The sequence below is a fragment of the Chiloscyllium plagiosum genome, unplaced genomic scaffold (assembly GCF_037043375.1).
Source record: "Chiloscyllium plagiosum isolate Xiang-an unplaced genomic scaffold, Cpla_swu_hap1 HiC_scaffold_39, whole genome shotgun sequence".
Classification (NCBI taxonomy): Eukaryota; Metazoa; Chordata; class Chondrichthyes; order Orectolobiformes; family Hemiscylliidae; genus Chiloscyllium; species Chiloscyllium plagiosum.
In genome coordinates, this window is record NW_028270177.1 from 13,063,315 (window position 1) to 13,082,169 (window position 18,855).

Genomic DNA, 18,855 nt, shown 5'->3' on the forward strand with positions numbered 1-18,855 from the left:
GATTCCTGTCTAGAATTATACTTGAAGAATACTTGGCAGACATTTTCCAGAGTGGAATTGTATGATTTAAAGATTTGGAAAGGATTTGATAGGGTACATTTAATGATATTACCATTTGCTGCAAGGACAGTGTTAGGGGTGTTAAGATGGTCATGAACAAACGCATAAGTAATTTAGGAGAAACTTCTTCACCCAGGTGTGGTTAGTGTGTGCTACCACAAGAAGTAGCTGAAGTGAGTAACAAACCTTCAGTTTGTCTAATATCACTGGTATCTCAAATCCTGAAAACAGTGCCACTGTGATAAACTGACAGGACCAATGAATAAAATGCATTCTGCCTGATGGAGTCTCACACCACTGATAATAACCAAATATCCACCAGCGTTCCGTAGAGCCTCTGGAAGAAGTTTTTTTGAGGGTGAACTATTGGGAAGCCACTAACAATTGTGAAATGTGAAACTGGATAAATTAACGGGCAGCACAGTGGCACAGTGGTTAGCAATGCTGCCTCACAGCGCCAGAGACCCGGGTTCAATTCCCGCCTCAGGCGATTGACTGTGTGGAATTTGCACATTCTCCCTGTGTCTGCGTGGGTTTCCTCCGGGTGCTCCGGTTTCCTCCCACAGTCCAAAAATGTGCAGGTTAGGTGAATTGGCCATGCTAAATTGCCCATAGTATTAGGTGAAGGGGTAAATGTAAGGGTCTGGGTGGGTTGCACTTCGGTGGGTCGGTGTGGACTTGTCGGGCTGAAGGGCCTGTTTCCACATTGTAAGTAATCTAATCTAATCTAATCAAATCAGGCCCATTACCAAAGGAGGCATTAATAAAATCAGAAAAATTAATAAAAATACAGTCTGAATAAACCACTTAAAATGATTACAAAGGCAAAAATACCTAAATCCTTGAAGATCTCAGATAATAAAAAGAGCAGGAATTTATACAGAATTAATTGCTCATAGTACAGAACTTGTGGGTGGCTGGGTGGTACAGTGGTTAGCACTGCTGCCTCACAGCGCCAGAGACCCGGGTTCAATGCCGGGTCAACTGTCTGTGTGGAGTTTGCACATTCTCCCCGTGTCTGCGTGGGTTTCCTCTGGGTGCTCCGGTTTCCTCCCATAATCCAAAAATGTGCAGGTTAGGTGAATTGGCCATGCTAAATTGCCCGTAGTGTTAGGTGAATGGTAAATGTAGGGGAATGGGTCTGGGTGGGTTACGCTTCGACGGGTCGGTGTGGACTTGTTGGGCCGAAGGGCTTGTTTCCACACTGTAAGTAATTTAAACTTAACCACTGTTAAAGAGACATCAAATCAAATGTTTTTACCTCAAACACATCCGAATGGAAACAAAAGAAAATTAAAAGCTAGTGATAATTTATATAAAGTGCGCTGATTAGTTGGATAGCCTTTGGGCAATAATGTTTAATTCATACAGTAACTTGGAAAACAACTTCTGATACAAGGAGAAAGCTTAAACCATCAGTTCAATTAGATATGGAGGACATCTGCTGGCAAAATCAGGAACTACATATAGTTATCCCACTGCTGGTCTCACGCTTGAAAGCTACCCAGAAACCAAGTGCAACTACTTGCTGATAGACTTGGTTGACTAGTAGTAAACTACACAAGTATGCAAGTACACAGAATATGCAGTGGAGGGAGAATAAACCAATGTTTCAGGTTCAGACCGATGTCAGATGTTGAACGTTTTTTCTCTTTAGTCATCAATGGTTGACAAAACTTACTTCAGGCAGTTTAAACTGAATAGTTTTTCTATTCCTCCCTTCCCAGATGTTGTACATTATCAGTATGTGTTCCACATGATATGGAGTTCTCAAAAGAGTGAAACATTTGACTTGTTCCTTTTATACAACATGGTTTATTGCTGTTACAATTAGCTTAGTTTGAATATTCTACCTTTCTGCGATCTTAATTTGATCTTCCAAGCGATGTTGTCTTACTTTGCTCTCAAATAATGATGATACCTTAGATTTAAGCAACCAAACTACATGCATCCATCTTGTAGAGCATGCCATCTTGGGCATGTGTCTTCAATGGACATTAGTATAACACAAAAGATTCAACAAAAGAACAATCATAGTCGATTTTTTAAAAAAGAGTCACTACAATTGAAATATTAACCCTGATTTCTCTCCAAATACTGTCAGATTTGCTGTGATTTTCCAGCAATTTTTGTTTTTGTTGTAGTCTTTTTGCTTGACGATTTGGATGAATCCATGGAAGGCAGAGGGCTGGAAAGCGTATCCTACCAATGTATTCTCTCATCAATTAGAGCAACCCACTGCAAATCAACTTTTCAATCATTTAAGAGTCATCCTCAAACATAACTTATCACAATGCCCTGAGATAGCATTCCCTAACATTGAGAAAACAAAGATTACCAGTTAGTTAACCAAATTCTCTTGGTGAACTGACTCATCCTTGACCTCAGGCTTGAGGATGCTTAATGTAAAATGTGTATTTGCAACAAATCAATGCCAGGCAGAAAAATTGCTCACAATGTTCATAGAATGCTTACTTAAGGAAGCAAGGATCTGGCAAAGCTTTAGAATATTACAGGGTAGCTATGAAAGAACTCAAAAATGGACTGAGATCTAGGCATGGAAAGCCTTGGTGGGAAGGATTAGAGAATACCCAAAGGCTTTCTACACTGAGATGAGGAATAAGAGCATGATCAGAGAGTGGGTAGGGCCAATCAGGAATAGTTGATGGAACTTGTGCCTGGAGTCTGAAGAGGTAGGGGAGGCTCTAAGTGAGTTTTTTGCTTCTGTATTCACTTGAGAGGCACCTTGTTGCTAGTGAGAACACTATGGACTAGGATAATAGGTTTGAACAGATGGATATTAAGAAAGTGGATGTGCTGGAAATTCTGAAAAGCATCAAGATAGACAAGTCCCAAGGGCTGCACCAGATAAATCCAAAGTTACTACGGGAAGCGAGGAATGAGATTGCTGCACCTCTGGCAACAATCTTTGCATCCTCACTCTCCATGGGTGTAGTATTGGATGATATAGACAGGCAAATGTTGTTCCTCTGATCAATAAAAAGGAACAGGGAAATCCTTCAGAATTACAGAACAGTCATCTTACATCTGTGGTAAGCAAGGTACTGGAAAGGATTCTGAGAGTTAGGATTTAGGATTATTTGGAAAAACATAGTTTGTTTAAAGATAGTCACCATGGTTTTGTGAGGGGCAGGTCATGCCTTACAAACCTTATTGAGTTCTTTAAGAATGTGACGAGACAAGTTGACAAAGGTCAAGCAGTGGTTGTGGTGTATATGGATTTCAGTAAGACATTTCATAAGGCTCCTCACGGTAGGTGCATTCATAAAGTGAGGAGATATGGGCTACAGGGAAATTTGGCTGTCTGGATACAGATTTGGCTGGCCGAAAGAAGACGAGTGGTAGTGGAGGGAAAGTATTCCACCTGGAAGTCAGTGACCAGTGTTATCCTGCAGGAATCTGTTCTTGGGACTCTGCTGTTTGTAGCTTTTATAAATGACTTGCATGAAGAAGTGAAAGTGTGGGTCAGTAAGTTTGCTGATGACACAAAAGTTGCTGGTGTTGTGGATAGCGTCAAAAGCTGTTGCAGGCTACAACAAGACATTGACAGGATGCAGAGCTGGGCTGAGAAGTGGCAGATGGAGTTCAACCTGGATAAATGCAAAATGATTCACTTTGGAAGGTCACATTTGAATGCTGAATACAGGGTTAAGGATAGGATTCTATGCATTGTTAAGAAACGGCAGAATCTTGGGGTCCAAATACACAGATCCCTCAAAGTTGCCACCCAAGTTGATAAGGTTGTTAAGAGGGCATATTCATTAACAGGGTGATTGGGTTTAAGAGCCATGAGGTTTTGCTGTACCTCTTATAAAATCCTGGTTAACCACACTTGGAATATTGTGTCCAGTTCTGGTCGCTTCATTATAGGAAGGATGTCGTACAGTAGATGCTTTGGAGAGGGTGCAGAGATTTACCAGAATGCTGCCTGGATTGGAGAGCATGTGTCATGGTGAGCTAGGGCTTTTCATACTGAAGAGGAGTTGGATGAGAGGTGACTTAATAGAGAATTACAAGGTAATAAGAGGCATCGAGAGATAGCTAGAGATCTTTCCCCAGGGCAGAAATGGCTGTCACTGGGGGTCATAATTTTAAGGTGAATGGAGGAAGGTATAGGGGAGATGTCAGAGGTAGGTTGTTTACTCAGTGGTGGGTGCATGGATTGCACTGCCAGCAGTGGTAGTGGAGTCAGAGACATTAGGAACATTTAAGCGACTGCTGACAAGCACATGGATGGCAGTAAATTGAGGGGTGTGTAGGTATGTTGATCTTAGATTAAGATAAATGCTCGTCACAACATCGTAGGCCGAAGGGCCTGCTCTGTTTTATGTCCTAAATTACAGATCAGAAGTGGGCCAATTGGCCCAATGACCCAACGTGTACCAAAGTATCTAACTCACCCATTACACATGTAGGTATTTCAAATAAGCTTCAGATATTGAGGATAGTTCTTTCTAAACTTAGAATACATGGATTTGTGAAAGACTGTATTCTTGACTTCAAATCATAAGCTGGTTAGTTCCTCAACTGACACCATAATAAAAGTGACTGATTGTTCTTTTTTTTTCCAGAATTTAACAGCTAGAATGTTTGCCTTCATATATCACATACATCAGTATCCCATTTTATGTCCTGGTTGAGAGTTTGAAAGAAACAACTCATTAAAATAGGGAAGGTTGAAAAATCTGATGGAGGTATCATAGTTTGGAGGGACTTTGATAAGGTAAACTAGTTAAATTTTTTTATAATGGTTAGCAAGTTGGTAACCAGAGGACGCAATTGACAAAAATTAAAAGAACAAATGGAGAAGGTGGGAGTTTACTTTTATTTTAGACGATAAGGTGGTTAGAATATGAAATACTCTACCAATATCTGTGGAAGTTACAGAATTCATAAGCCCGAAATTGAAGCGAGTCAGTCCCAAAAAAGAAATAAGCGATTGGAACCATATGGTAGACTTTGAGGCATATTGCACTCTTGTACATTGCTGGTTTTGTGATTAGGAATTATACAAATTAAAAAAGTTTCATAATTCTTCATGGAAGAAAATGCCCAAATTGGAGCTGAAACCAGAAAACTCTGAATTCATGCAACAGGTAGGTCAGCACCAGAAAATCAGATCTGTTTGCTCCAACGCAAGTCAACACAATGTTATGAAGGTTTTTAATACAATGTGACTTGGGAATTTAGATTCTAAAGTAGAGGTTAATGAGCTTTCGGCTTATGGCGCTGCAACTCTGTTTTCTTTTTCAAAAGAGTCAGAAAGTCATTGAGAACAGTGAGTTAGACAGTTGTTCCAAGAAATCATGCAACCACAACTAAATGAATTAACAAGCAACTTGGTAAGCTAAATGCTGTTGCTGACTTGAGATTTTATGAACCATAGAAGAGGCAGTCGGGGCTAGAAACAGATGATAGTTTAGAAGAAATGATCCACACCAGCAATTGTGATGGTGTGCAACTTGAAAGAAGTCACATCCTTGAGTTTTGTCCTTAGACTTCAAGGACAGAAGTCAGTGAGTTAGCCTACCTCCCCATGGGCTGACCATGATGACCATCAAACTGGAAAAATAAAACTGATGGTCTTTTTAATCCTGGTTTTCACTCTGAAATCTGAACTGTCTGCTAAGACGATCAGCTGGATTGGAAGAGTTTTATGTATTGTGTAACATATACAAAGTGCATACTTTCTGAACATGGTGATAAATTCATCATTTATTTTAGCAAATAACTGTACAGAATGTTTCAATAGCTTTCAATTAAAAACACTTTACATCATTTTTACATCCACACCCCAAAATTTGTAAAACTTTATAGGCAATTTGCTATTTAATAAAAATTTGAAACATCACCCAGTGATCTGCATTCAACATCATGTGGCTAGTCCACATTCCTACCACATGGATCAAGATACCCTCTTTTTAGGTATTTAACACAAATCTAAAAGCCAGCAGCATCTCTGCAATTCCGTTCTGTGAAATGCATTTAAAATTAAAAGTGACAACTGCCAAGAAGTGCAACACTTGAAAAGATCAAATTACATTGAAGAGATTTAACAACACCTAACAGGTGTTCCTTCAACAAGAGTTAGCTTCAGAAAACATTCCATAATTTTTGTTTATAAACTGGAGTTAAGTAGTAACTGAACTTCTCAAACTATCTACCCTGTGAGGAACAGAAATAAATAGTTTAAGATAAAGAACACCCACATTTCTCTGAAAGCATGTCTAGTGCTGGATTAATAACCCTAAAAGTCTGAGCAAATGGATATCCAAAGATAGCTGCTTTGAAATATTCTATGTCTATTTTCACATTGATGCTCTAAAATAAGCATTGGCAGTTTAAACACAAGCCAAGACAAACCTTGAAGGTACTAAATTGACACCACTTAAATTATTGCAAATCGACCTAACGTCAATATTTAAAACTTGCAATAATACGGATCTCACAAGTTGGATCAAAATGGCCCTACAGCCCATTCAATTTTATCTTCCCAGAATATTAACCTTCTTATCAGCAACTGCACAGCTACCCTCTCCCTAATACTTAAAGGAACTTCACTGAACTGACTATTTCCAACACATAACATTAGCTCTATATCTAGAATGAATCCCTCTTTTCACATGCTTGACACTTTGTGGAAAAGATCTAGTAATTGGCCTATAGCATGTAAGCATGGATGTTCAGCCTTGCTTTCCATTAATCTTGGTTGTCTCAGCCAGCTTGCACTGACACTTTGGGACATAAAACAAGGTTCAATTACAATGCACACCCATAATACAAATAAAAATCCAACAAAATTTGACACATAAATACATGAAATTTTAACATTCAGTCAGCCTTAACATATGAACACAGAATGTAGTGCTGCATTCTCTCTCCACTTCAAGTGCCACTTCACATCCACGATAATCACAAAGCAGTTTCCACTGTTTAAATATTTACTGCATTTCTTATCATACATCTTCACAGAAAGGAACTATAACAAAGCAAGTTGAAGATAAAGCCAAGATTGAGATGCTTGCATTAACTGATTAATTTTTTTCTGGAGTATGTTTTTGTGATGCAACGACGAACAGGCACTTTGGCGAAAGGAGAGTAATCCTGGTCAGTGTCACCAGCGATTGTCATTCTCTTGCTAGCCAGGTTATCAGTCTGTAAATCCTCATGCGTAGCATCTGTCAAAAGATTCAGTACAATCAAAAACAGTACTTCAGTCACAAAACTCAAACTAAATGACTAAAAGGATTCTGGAACCAAAGATTCAGGTTCAATTTCTGGCCTATTCAGGGAACCCAAATTCAGGTGGATCTGTGTCTTAAATTAAGCACAGAATAGACAAACAACCAGGCAGGCAAGATCATTCTAAATAAATCTCCAGTGATAATGAAAAATCCACATGAGGCAGTCAGATAAGGACAGTAATGGTTGGGCCAGCAACACTCTTCAGGGCAAAACGTTTTGCAATATCAAGATCATCTAAGCTGCACAAAAAATGGCCACAATGCCAGCGACGAAGGAGGCCGAGAGCACGAAGAGAATTGTACTCCACAATGAGGCATCACCCAGAGTAGGAAATTTTAAACAGCTGCAAGACGGGCAGAACTGGCTAATGAACTGAAGATAGGTTAATAGAAATGTAAAAACTGAAAGAACTGCAGATGCAGTAAATCAGAAACAAGAACAGAAGTTGCTGGAGGAAGGGTCACCGGACCCGAAACGTTAATTTTGATTTCTCTCCACAGATGCTACCAGACCTGAGTTTTTCTAGCAACTTCTGTTTTTGTTGTTAATAGAATTGTAGTTGCTGCAGGTGATTTATTTACCATACTTACTGTAAGAGCATGGAGACAGGGATTATGGTAACCTTACACAATTATAACCTGAAACAAATTGATTTTTTTCTGTTCATTCATGGAACATGAGTGCCATTGGCAAAGCTTTCATTAACGAAGTTGAGTTTGAAAGCTGCTACCAAAGAAAACTTGGTGAGTTACAGCAAGTTATCATGTTGATGGGATAGCATTCAGTCACAGCGTGTTAATGGTGGAAGGACTGAGCATTTAAGATGGTGGTTGGAGTGTCGGTCAAGTGGGCTGCTTTTTCAATGATGATGTCAAAATCCTGATATGTTACCTGATTTGAGAACTAAATTAGTGCAGATGAATACACTATCTTACTAGCGAATACAGTTCCCAATGCAAAACACGTCAGATTTTTATTTGAAGAGGGAATGCTCTATATTCCACAACTGCTATTAACCAATCGCCACCTGTTTAAATCAAACTGTCATTGTTTTAATATTTAAAAAGAAGCCAAAATGACATTCACCGAATACAGAAATGAATATTAGTGATAATGATGTGTTGTGCATATTGTGCACCTTTCCTTCATCATAAGGTCAGGAACGGGGAAGTTTCCTGACAACTGCGCTAATATTCAGAAGCATTTGTAACTCAACAGAAAGTCCACATGAAGCATAGCCTGGACAACATGCAGGCTTGGGCTGATAAGTGGCATGTAACAATCATGCCACAGAAGTGCTGGGCAATGATCATCTCAACCAAGAGAGAATCTAGCTATCACCTCTTATGCTCAATGATACAAAATTGCTAAATTTCCCAATAACACATCCCTGAGGAGGTGACCAACATCCAGAAGCTAAACAGCACCTGTTAAAAACATCGAACTGCTCTTGTTGCCACCGTGAAGCTAGGACTTCTGCAAAAGTCAATTCTCCTTCCATTTCCCCAGTGCCAGACCACCATTTGCAAGGCACAAGTCAGGAACGTGATGGAATACTTTGAATTTGCCTGGATTGGTACATAGCTAACGCTCAAAAAGCTTGACACCATCCAGAACAAAAGCAGCCTGCTTGATTAGCACTCTGTCCATCACCATTGACATTCTCTCCATTTATCAATAAAGCAAAGCAAAGACTAATATTTTCCCTCTACAAGATGCACTGCAGTAACTCACCAAGCCTCCATTAACACACTTTTTGAACCCACAATCTCTACCACATAGAAGGACAAAGGCAGCAGATGCATAAGGTCACCACCATACGTTTCTATCCCAAAGACTGCTGCAGCTTAAGTAGGGCAAAAACCAGTGATGCCAATGGAGAGCTAGAGATACACAGCACGGAAACAGACCTTTCAATTCAACTTGTCCATGCTGACCAGAAATCCAACATTTGGCCCATATCCCTCTAACCCTTCCTATTCATGTACCCTTCCTGATGCCTGTTAAATGCTGTAATTGTACCAGTTTCCACCACTTCCTCTGGCAGCTCATTCCATATAAACACCACCCTCTGCGTGAAGTTGCCCGTTAGGTCCCTTTTAAATCTGTCCCTTCCCACTTTAAACCTATGCCCTCCAGTTTTGGACTTCCCTATCCTGGGGAAAAGACCTTGACTATTCACCCTTTCCATGCCCCTCATGATTTTATAGCACCTTCCCCTGCAACCGCAAGAAATGCAAAACTTGCGCCCACACCTCCCCGCCTTACTTCCCTCCAAGGCCCCAAGGGATCTTTCCATATCCGCCACAAATTCACCTGCACCTCCACACACATCATTTACTGCATCCGCTGCACCCGATGTGACCTCCTCTATATTGGGGAGACAGGCCGCCTACTTGCGGAACGTTTCAGAGAACACCTCTGGGACACCCGGACCAACCAACCCAACTACCCCGTGGCTCAACACTTAACACCCCCTCCCACTCCACCAAGGACATGCAGGTCCTTCGACTCATCCATCGCCAGACCATAGCAACACGATGGCTAGAGGAAGAGCGCCTCATCTTCCGCCTAGGAACCCTCCAACCACAAGGGATGAACTCAGACTTCTCCAGTTTCCTCATTTCCCCTCCCCCCACCTTGTCTCAGTCCCAACCCTTGAACTCAGCACCACCTTCCTGCAATCTTCTTTCTGACCTCTCCCCCCACACCCCAACTATGGCCTATCACCCTCACCTTAACCTCCTTCCACCTATTGCATTTCCAACGCCCCTCCCCCATGTCCCTCCTCCCTACCTTTTATCTTAGCCTGCTTGGCACACTTTCCGCATTCCTGAAAGGCTCATGCCCGAAACGTTGATTCTCCTGCTCCTTGGATGCTGCCTGACCTGCTGCGCTTTTCCAGCAACACATTTTCACCTCATGATTTTATATTCTTCTATAATGTCACACCAGGAAAATTAGTCCCAGTCTATAAAGCACCTCCCTCTCGCCTCAAACCCTGGCAACATCCTTGTAAATCTTTCCTGAGCCCTTTCAAGTTTCACAACATCTTTGCACGGAGACCAGAATTGGACAGTGTTCGAAAAGTGGCCGAACCAATGTCCTGTACAGCTGCAACACAAACCAATCAACCCCTACATTCAATGCACTGATCAATAAAGACAAGCATATCAAATGCCTTGACTACCCTGTCTACATGCAACTCCACCTTCAACGAATTATGAAACTGCACTCTAATGTGTCTTTGTTTGGCAACACTCCCAGGCGCTTCATAACTAGCTCGAAAGTAGGAGACAGAGGAGGGTGGTGGTGGAGGATTGCTTTTTTGACTGGATGCCTGTGACCGGGGTGGTGTGCTGCAAGGATTGGTGATGGATCCACTGCTTTTTGTCATTTATATAAATGATTTGTAAATGTAACAGGTACAGCGAGAGCGAGAGAGACAGACAGACACTGCATTGGAACATTTAAGACATAACTTTTCATTGAAAAAGTATTGCCTGATTTGTTATAACATTGAGCTGAGATTAAAGAAAGACCATGACAGCAGTGTTGGACTACCAGCATAATTTGGCATACAGCCTATATCAAAAGGAACCCAAAACAAGAAAATAAGTTTAATTTATTCCAATAGCTTACATTTGCCATGTTGACAATGATAAATGGGAACTGAATTATACAATTTGGCTCCCATTTGATGTGTTAAAATTTGCACATACTCAAAACAAGGTAGATAAACCATCAGGCAGATCTAACCAATGAAATGTTGATGCACACAACTTAAATAAATGGCAAACAACTTAAAGCAAGCGATTTTCATCCCAGGCCTTTCCATTTGCTTATGCTAATGTAATTCATAAAACTATTAAAGAAATAATAATCAGATATTACACTTAATATGATAAAAAGTCTGAACTTTACCTCTTGTACCAGATCTTTTCTTTGCAGGCGTTCTCCCAGTATACAACAAAGGTGACTGAGTGAGTGCCAACAGGCTGCTAGCAGACAGGGTTGATTTAACTTTACAGCTTGGTGATGTTCCAGCTTTAGAACACAAATAAAAGCATTACAATCACTGGTAAAAAGCAGCTGCTCTACTAAGACAGCTCATGGGATACATTTTCACAACTCCGTGCAAGCTTTTCTACCCCAAACCACAAAAAAAAGTAAACAATGTTATTTGGGCTTGTGACTGAACTACAGTGGCACATCTCTGCCTATTGCTCAAAGGACATGCACTCGACCCACATGCTTCGAGTTAGTCAAGAAACACCTACAAGATACAGCCACTCACCAACGTTGCTTCAACAGAACTTTCCAACCCATGATCATCACCATCTAGGATAACAAAGGCAGCGAATGCGTGGAAACATCACCCCTGCAAGCCCCCTCAAATCATACACCACACTGACTTAAAACTATATTATCAATACTTCATTGTTGCTAGGTCAAATCCTGGAACTCCTTGTCTAACAGCACTCTGTGGTACCAAATAGACAGCAGCAATTCATGAGACACCTCATCACACTTTTACAGGCAATAAATACTAGCCTTGCCAGTGAGTCACATCCCTTAAATGAATAAAAAGACAGCTGCACTACTGTAATCTACATTACAGTGATCAGAACAGTTACCAAGGCACTGAGCTCTATTTGCTCATTTGCTGTTGGTCAAAGTTGATATGAACTACAATTAGATGAAGTTAAAAAAAAAAATCACAACACCAGGTTATCGTCCAACAGGAGCCGCGCTCCAAAAGCTTGTACTTCCAAATATATCTGTTAGACTATAACCTGGTGCTGTGTGATTTTTAACTTTATCCACCCCAGTCTAACATCGGCACCTCCATATCATGATCACAATTAGTTGGACCTTATTCCACAAACTTAACTTGCAATTTGCCCTTTTCCTATTGCATCAAACCTCCACAGGAACTCATACCTCTGAATCATCTTGCACACTGTTTGCTTGGCAAACACACACACTTCGAGAAGATCACAAGTCAGGCAATCCCTGGGTCTGTTCACAAGTCGACTTGTACATAAGTCAGAATACAATGTAGGACAACGTAAACCAGCTGTTCCTAAGTACAGAAAATATTTATATGCCAAGTCTTTAAAACTAAACCCTTGTATGGGATCATGTTCATAAATCACGTTTGCAAATCAGAATCCTCTCTCGTCAAAGATTCCATGGAAAAGCAGAAATAGAGAAATATTTAGAGACACAGTCCCAGATCTTCCTTATGATTTTAGTTTCTAATCAATTTCCAGCCACACCCTATCTCCAAGTTTTACAACAAAAGATCAATTTAAACAAATTCCAAAACAGCAAAATGTTTTCTCTGTAGCTAGCCAGAATTGTCCTGAAGACTTTATTCAAGTGTAACCATACTCAACTAAAAGAATTTGTTACAAAATAAGCATCATGCGACTATATTATAACCAATTAAGTGTGACCATCAATGTTTTAGGATAGGACTAGATATATTCTGTCAATATACTGATTTTCAGTAAAAGTGCAAACTTGCAAGCAAATTCCTAACTTCCAGCAAAACAGACAAATCAACAGTTAGTTAAACATAACAAACCAGCCACAATTTTTAATAGACATGATGTCAAAAGAATTGTTTTTTCATGATTAAGCTATCGGTGTCGTATTTCCATTAATTTCCCTCACAAAAGAGCTAATAGCAATTGAGGTATGGTACAATGTTTATCAAACTGACAATTTTGGGAAAGTGAACTAAAGTAGGAGAATCACCTGGACTATCGAAAATCTTCTCATCTTCAACTGAACGCTGGCATGTGAAGGTATTACAGAAACGAGAGAAAGAATTAGGTGAAGACCGTTCCTTTTGCACTTCTTCCAAAGCAAACTGTGTATATGAAGAGGTAGTTGTTCTGAAGTTTGCCTCCCTTGGTCTTTTTGCTTCCTTTCCCTCTTCTGATGTGGTAGAGATAAAATTATGCCCTCGTTTCCTTGACCGAAGGCCAAAATTTTCCTTTGGACTATTTGGAAACCTTTCGTCCCATTCAATGGTAGGGGAATTATCTTGTAACCTACATACTCCTTCCATATCAATCTCCTCCAAAGGCATGATTTTGTTACTGTCGTTCTCTGTGTAAAAGTTATCATCATTTTGTATAACTGTATTCTCTCCTTTCTGCTGCTTTGCACTAAGTGGGGTTGTGGCTGCCTTCTTCTTCCGTGGCCAGTTTTTGATAGCATCTGGTGTTTGAGAATGTCTCGCTTTGTGTTTGGGAGAAGGTGTCCAAGGGACCAATCCTAAATCCACTTGAGACGGAGAAGCAGCATTAGAGGAGCACTGGGTTGGTGTATATGACTGGCAAATAAAAGTCTGGACCCCACCTTTTCTGGGTGTAGCCTTTGCTGGAGTATTGTGGGAATAATGGAAACAAAATGATGGAGATATATGGCCTCCGTCCATTTTTCCCGAATGCTTAACACAGCGCTGTGCATTTCTCTCATCTAATGGGCTTTCACATCCATCCTTCTTTACACACATGGAGGAGGGACTGCCATTACTTTTGGTGACAGATTGCTCCAGCTGTGGACTAGTCACTGTACTAGAATTGGTCCGTTTGAATCGGAGTTTGGGAAGTCCAGAGTCTTGCATTTCCAGCTCAACCTCATAAGTTGGCATTGGTGGCCAATTCCGACCCTTTGGAGTTGAGATTTTCGTGGGAAAGTCAGGTATCTGTTGCCGTGCTGCTGCTAGTCTCTGTCTCCTGTCTGGAGTCCAGCGGAATTCATAAGATGTGGATTTTGTTTGAAGCAAGGGAATGTCAGTAGTAACTACAGAGTTAGAAACACTGGAATCAGACCCTTTTCTGAGCACAGCAAACTTCATTTTCAAGCCAGAGCTTTCACTTTGTAGGAGCCTAACCTGAGATATGTCTTTACTGTACTTCACTGGAGAGTTTGCTGCACCAGCATCTGTTGCTCTATCCAAAGATGAATTCAGTCTCTCATTTATCAAATTGACACTGAAATCAGGTTCAGAACCTATGTTCTGAGAAGAGTGAAGGAAGGAATTTGAAGTATTTAATCCTACAACAGCATTAAGACAGTCCTTCCCAGAGTTATCACTCATTGCTGCAGACCGACTGTTAGATATGGTTTCATTGGATACAGAGCTTTCATTGGTGTCACAAATTTCAAATGTTATTTGTGGTATACTCTCACACAAGTTGGATTCTTGCAAGACATGACTCGCCTCACCAAATGTCTTCACAATCTTTGGTGTATTTCTCTGTACATTGCAAGTTGTGTTCCTATCTTTCTCTGGGGTTTTTAATATTTGGTCTAATCTGGTCATAGAGGTGGCAAGCTTTCCTGGCATTTTCACTGATTCAACATCTGCTTCAATCATAGATTCTGGTTTGGGTGATGCACACAGGATTGACTTAGATTTAGACAGTGTACTTAGGTCATGTTTGAAAGTTATAATGCTAAGGTCAGAATTTCTTCTTGAGGTTTTGAGATGTGTAGATGTTGAGCTAGATGTCTGTGGAGACAATGTTGCAGTTGGGCTTTTAGGTGGTGTTGAATTATATTTTGACATCGTTTGATCAACATTTGAGTGTGCAACATTAAGCCCAGTCTTTTTTCTTGGTGATTTGGGTTGTGGAGGTGTTCCAGGATGTTTAGAAAGATCAGTCAACTCAAACTTGATTGGTGTAACATTGAACATTGATCGTGTCCTCATTGGGCTTCTGGGTGGTGATCCAGTATATTTTGATGGCGTCTTCAACTTCGATTTTAATGGTGTTTCATTGAACACTGATAGTGTCCGCACCAAGTTTTGAGGTGGTGTTACAGTACAATTTGGTGGTGTCTTCATCTTAGATTTTGATGGGGTGACATGAAATCCAACTCTTGTTCTTACTGGACTTTTAGACTGCATTGCATTGAGTCTATCTGGTGTAAGTATGTTATGCATTGATCTCGTTGTCACTGAGCTTTTCAGCGGTGTTTGAAAACTGGCTTCCCAGCTACTCCTCTGTGTAGATGTGCTCTCATTTGATTTCCAAGATCTGCCCTGATCTGGTAAGCATGAAGTATCAGCAATCCTCTTCCAAAGTTTTGACATGGATACTTTTGGTGGAGAAACTACAGAACATTTTACTGCAGTGTGAGAGATGAATGAATCTTCAGACTTTGATCTCCTCAACTTTCTTTTATGTGGTGTACATGGAATTGATGATTCATCTTTTATCAAACTATTAACCGAATAAGATTGAGATCGCTTTCTTGATATCTTTTCTTGACTGTTTAATAGGGATAAATATTTCCTTGGTGTTTTTACTTGGGAAACCAATTCTAAAGTCTTTGAAGGTGCAAAAAAAACATTTACAGTTGAACTATTTCTGCAAGGTGACATTAAGCATTCACTCCGTCTGGAAGACAATTTAACTGGTGAATGGTCCTTATAAGGTGATGACATCAAATGGCCACTCACCATGTCAGGGGATTTAAATGGGGACTGAACTTCCATTTTCCAAGTTGACTTATTTTTGTTAGGTGTTTCTTTATTCAGACGCTCACTTCGCCTAGGTGACTGAAAGTATGAATCGGTTATCAATTTCCATGGTGAAGATTCCTTACTTGCGTAATTAATGGTGCTAAATCTTGTTGTTGGGCTCTTGGAGATGCTTACACCCTTCTTGTGTGTCAAATAGCGGGATATTAGTGGGGACTTTTGTATGACTCTGCTCTTGTCTGGGGAGATCAGATGTTTCTCGGGAGTAAGTTTTGGAGTCTGACGGAAGTTAAAGCACAAAGTTAGTAAACTATTATTTCAAAAGTCCAACAGTTCATTAATCCTAGATTTTCACAAAAAGTCAATAAGTGTAAAAATACTAGCTAACCAGATGAATACTGATGAATTAAAATGTTTCTTAATCAATATCCTTACTGCTAATAATGTGCAAACTAAGCTAGCAACTCAAAGGTTTATCGCCTAGCTTTTCTTTGCAATATCAATAGGTTAGGTATACTAATGGAATCTAACATTTACGACAATTTTCAATGCACTCCATTTTAGTAACATCTTGCACTCAATGGGGCACCTAATCCAAGCCCCCAGTATCTGCATCATTTTTACATTAAAGGCACTAAGCTTCCAATTTATTTCATTCACAGAAAGGAGACAATGATCTTCTGAATCAAATTTTTAACTCAAACTTTCAAAGTAAATAATCCGTTTCTACTACAAAATGGATGGGGTGAAAGAACAAGTCTATTTTGTTCATTTATTTTCTTTCAATAATATATCTGATTTTGTCTTGTATTCCCCAAATATAATTTAAGTTCAATCATACCTGAACTGCAGATAAGCTCTCAGAGTCTGAACAACAGCCCTTTGATGACTGCTTCTCTTTCGGACTGAGATGTCCAAGCACAGCACCAAAAAGCAGCAGATTTGGAGACTGGATGTTTTGATTGTCTAAAGAAAGAGGGATTAAGTTACTATCGAGCAGACAGATTCACTTTTGGCAGATACAAAGTTTTAACACCAATTTTACAATACTATTGATTTGTATTTATCTAATGCTTTGACCCAATACATACATTAATTTACATGCAAGTAATGTTTAGGCTATAGTTAAGACTATTTACCAACTTTTATTTCAGGAGTCTTGATTCTGAGGTCAAATCTGGTTTTCACTAAAAATGCTATGCTGTTTGATTATTTAACCTTATTTTCCAACATCCACCTGAACTATTTGAGGCAGGAACATAAGCAATAAGAGGAGTAAGCTGTTTACGCCTTGAGACTGCTCTACCTTTCAACTAGATCATGGATAATTTACCTCAATGCCATTTCCTGCATTATCCCTCAGGCTGAGATCCAGAGTTGGAGCAGATCTCGCCAAGCTCCATCTCAGGTTACTTATCAACCTTGTTGGGCTGGACATACTGCAGTTTTGCCCCAACAACAGATTCCCTCTCTCCTGTCTTGCTGCTCCTCCAATCACAGACTTTGTCTTGTGAGATAGGAAATTTGCGATTGCAGCTTGAGAGACAGAATCTGTGATCAGAAAAGCAGCTACTCAGATTCTCTAACGCAGAAGTGACTTGACCCCAAACAGTCATCTGTGATTGAATTTTTCCAAGTGATTTTCAGAGGCAAAAATCTTCTACCACCCAGTGTATACTGAGTGCTCCCACTTGATCAAGTGACTCTTGCTAATAATATTTCACATTGTACAAGGTCAGAATAGAAGCAGGAAGAGATCCCAATTATTAAATAGCCCCAGCATCTGCATTCTTGGTTGTGTTACAACATAGCGGTGAACCCCTCTATTAGTTAAACTAAACACCCAGAAAAGCTCACCTCACCTCGTAATCTGTTAAAATATGCGTGACAGAGAACTCCCACATTCCACTATTTAAAGAAAATAATATCAATTTATTCTTTAAAAGTGAACAATAAACAGCGATTCACAACTCCAAGTCCCTCCTTCCTCTTAATTGCTTATTACCTGCCTCCAACTCTGTAGCAATATATGGTTCAAATAAAACACTTATTAAAATTACATCAACTTAATTTCAAAACCATACAGCAGCTGTCGCTTTCAGTATCTTTCTTCTTTCAGCTGAAGATCTCTCTGGGTAGCCTTCTTTCTTTTTGTGAAGATGTTTCATGTGAAAAAGCTACCCTTGATAGGGAGTGTTTCAATGTCTTGGGTCTCTCTCTCTCGATGACAGTTGCTCTGTCTGATTTTCAAAATGCCTGCCTTTTTTATATCTTCCAACATATTGTCTTATTTGGTTCAATGTTGGCAAAACAATAAATTCAAACTTGATTGGGTTTTAGTATCCTGGAGAATAATTTAAACTGGTTGGTTAAATTCAAGTTGTTGTCAAAACAGCTACCAACTCAGGTATTTATTTCACGGCCAAATGCTACATGTTTTTCAATGTTCCAGTACACTCTGAGACTGCTTTTGTAAGCTCTCAGTGCAGAACAGCATTCACTCTCTCAAAAGGTACAGTACACACACTTACAATTTCATTACAGTTGACAGATGACAAATGGCTAGCAGATACGCGCAACCATATCAAAGGAAAGAGGGGAAGCAAATGCAAAACATGCAATCAAGAGTTTAATAATTTTTAATTCAAGAATGTTTTTAAAACCAAAACTCAAGAGGGAGACTTCTCATTAGAGGCTTCTTTAAAAAAAAAATCCTTAGCAAATGCAAAAACTTCTGAACTTTTGACCTGGGAATGAATAAAAACTTTTCCATTTTTCAATGTCACAGGAACATACATAGATGAGTGAAAAACAGTGTTTACCTGTTTTTTTTGTTTTTGCTGCTTGTATATGTGACAAGGATTGTACTCGCTCCAAACTCCGAGACTTTGGGCATGAACCAGAGTAAAAAGAAGTAGAATGACTCTTGGCAAGAGATGCCCTCCTGATGCGTGGGCTCCTCCTTAGAATACAATCTGCACATTACAAAAAATACAATTAGGAAGGGAATAATTAATTTC

The 18,855-nt window shown here is 39.8% G+C and overlaps 1 protein-coding gene across 2 annotated transcripts in view; it reads right to left on the reverse strand.

Moving 5' to 3' along the window:
• Nucleotides 1–5,778: 5,778 nt before the first annotated feature.
• The window catches only part of ticrr (TopBP1-interacting, checkpoint, and replication regulator), a 47,746-nt gene continuing 34,669 nt past the window's right edge, over nt 5,779–18,855 (reverse strand). For both annotated transcript variants that reach the window (XM_043677252.2, XM_087981160.1), the window contains exons 18-22: nt 18,658–18,810; nt 16,677–16,801; nt 13,093–16,114; nt 11,251–11,373; nt 5,779–7,259 (exon numbers count right to left, since the gene is read on the reverse strand). In XM_043677252.2, the coding sequence (XP_043533187.2) occupies nt 7,108–7,259; nt 11,251–11,373; nt 13,093–16,114; nt 16,677–16,801; nt 18,658–18,810 (3,575 nt within the window). In that variant the 3' untranslated portion in view covers nt 5,779–7,107. The remainder of the gene's footprint in view (nt 7,260–11,250; nt 11,374–13,092; nt 16,115–16,676; nt 16,802–18,657; nt 18,811–18,855) is intronic.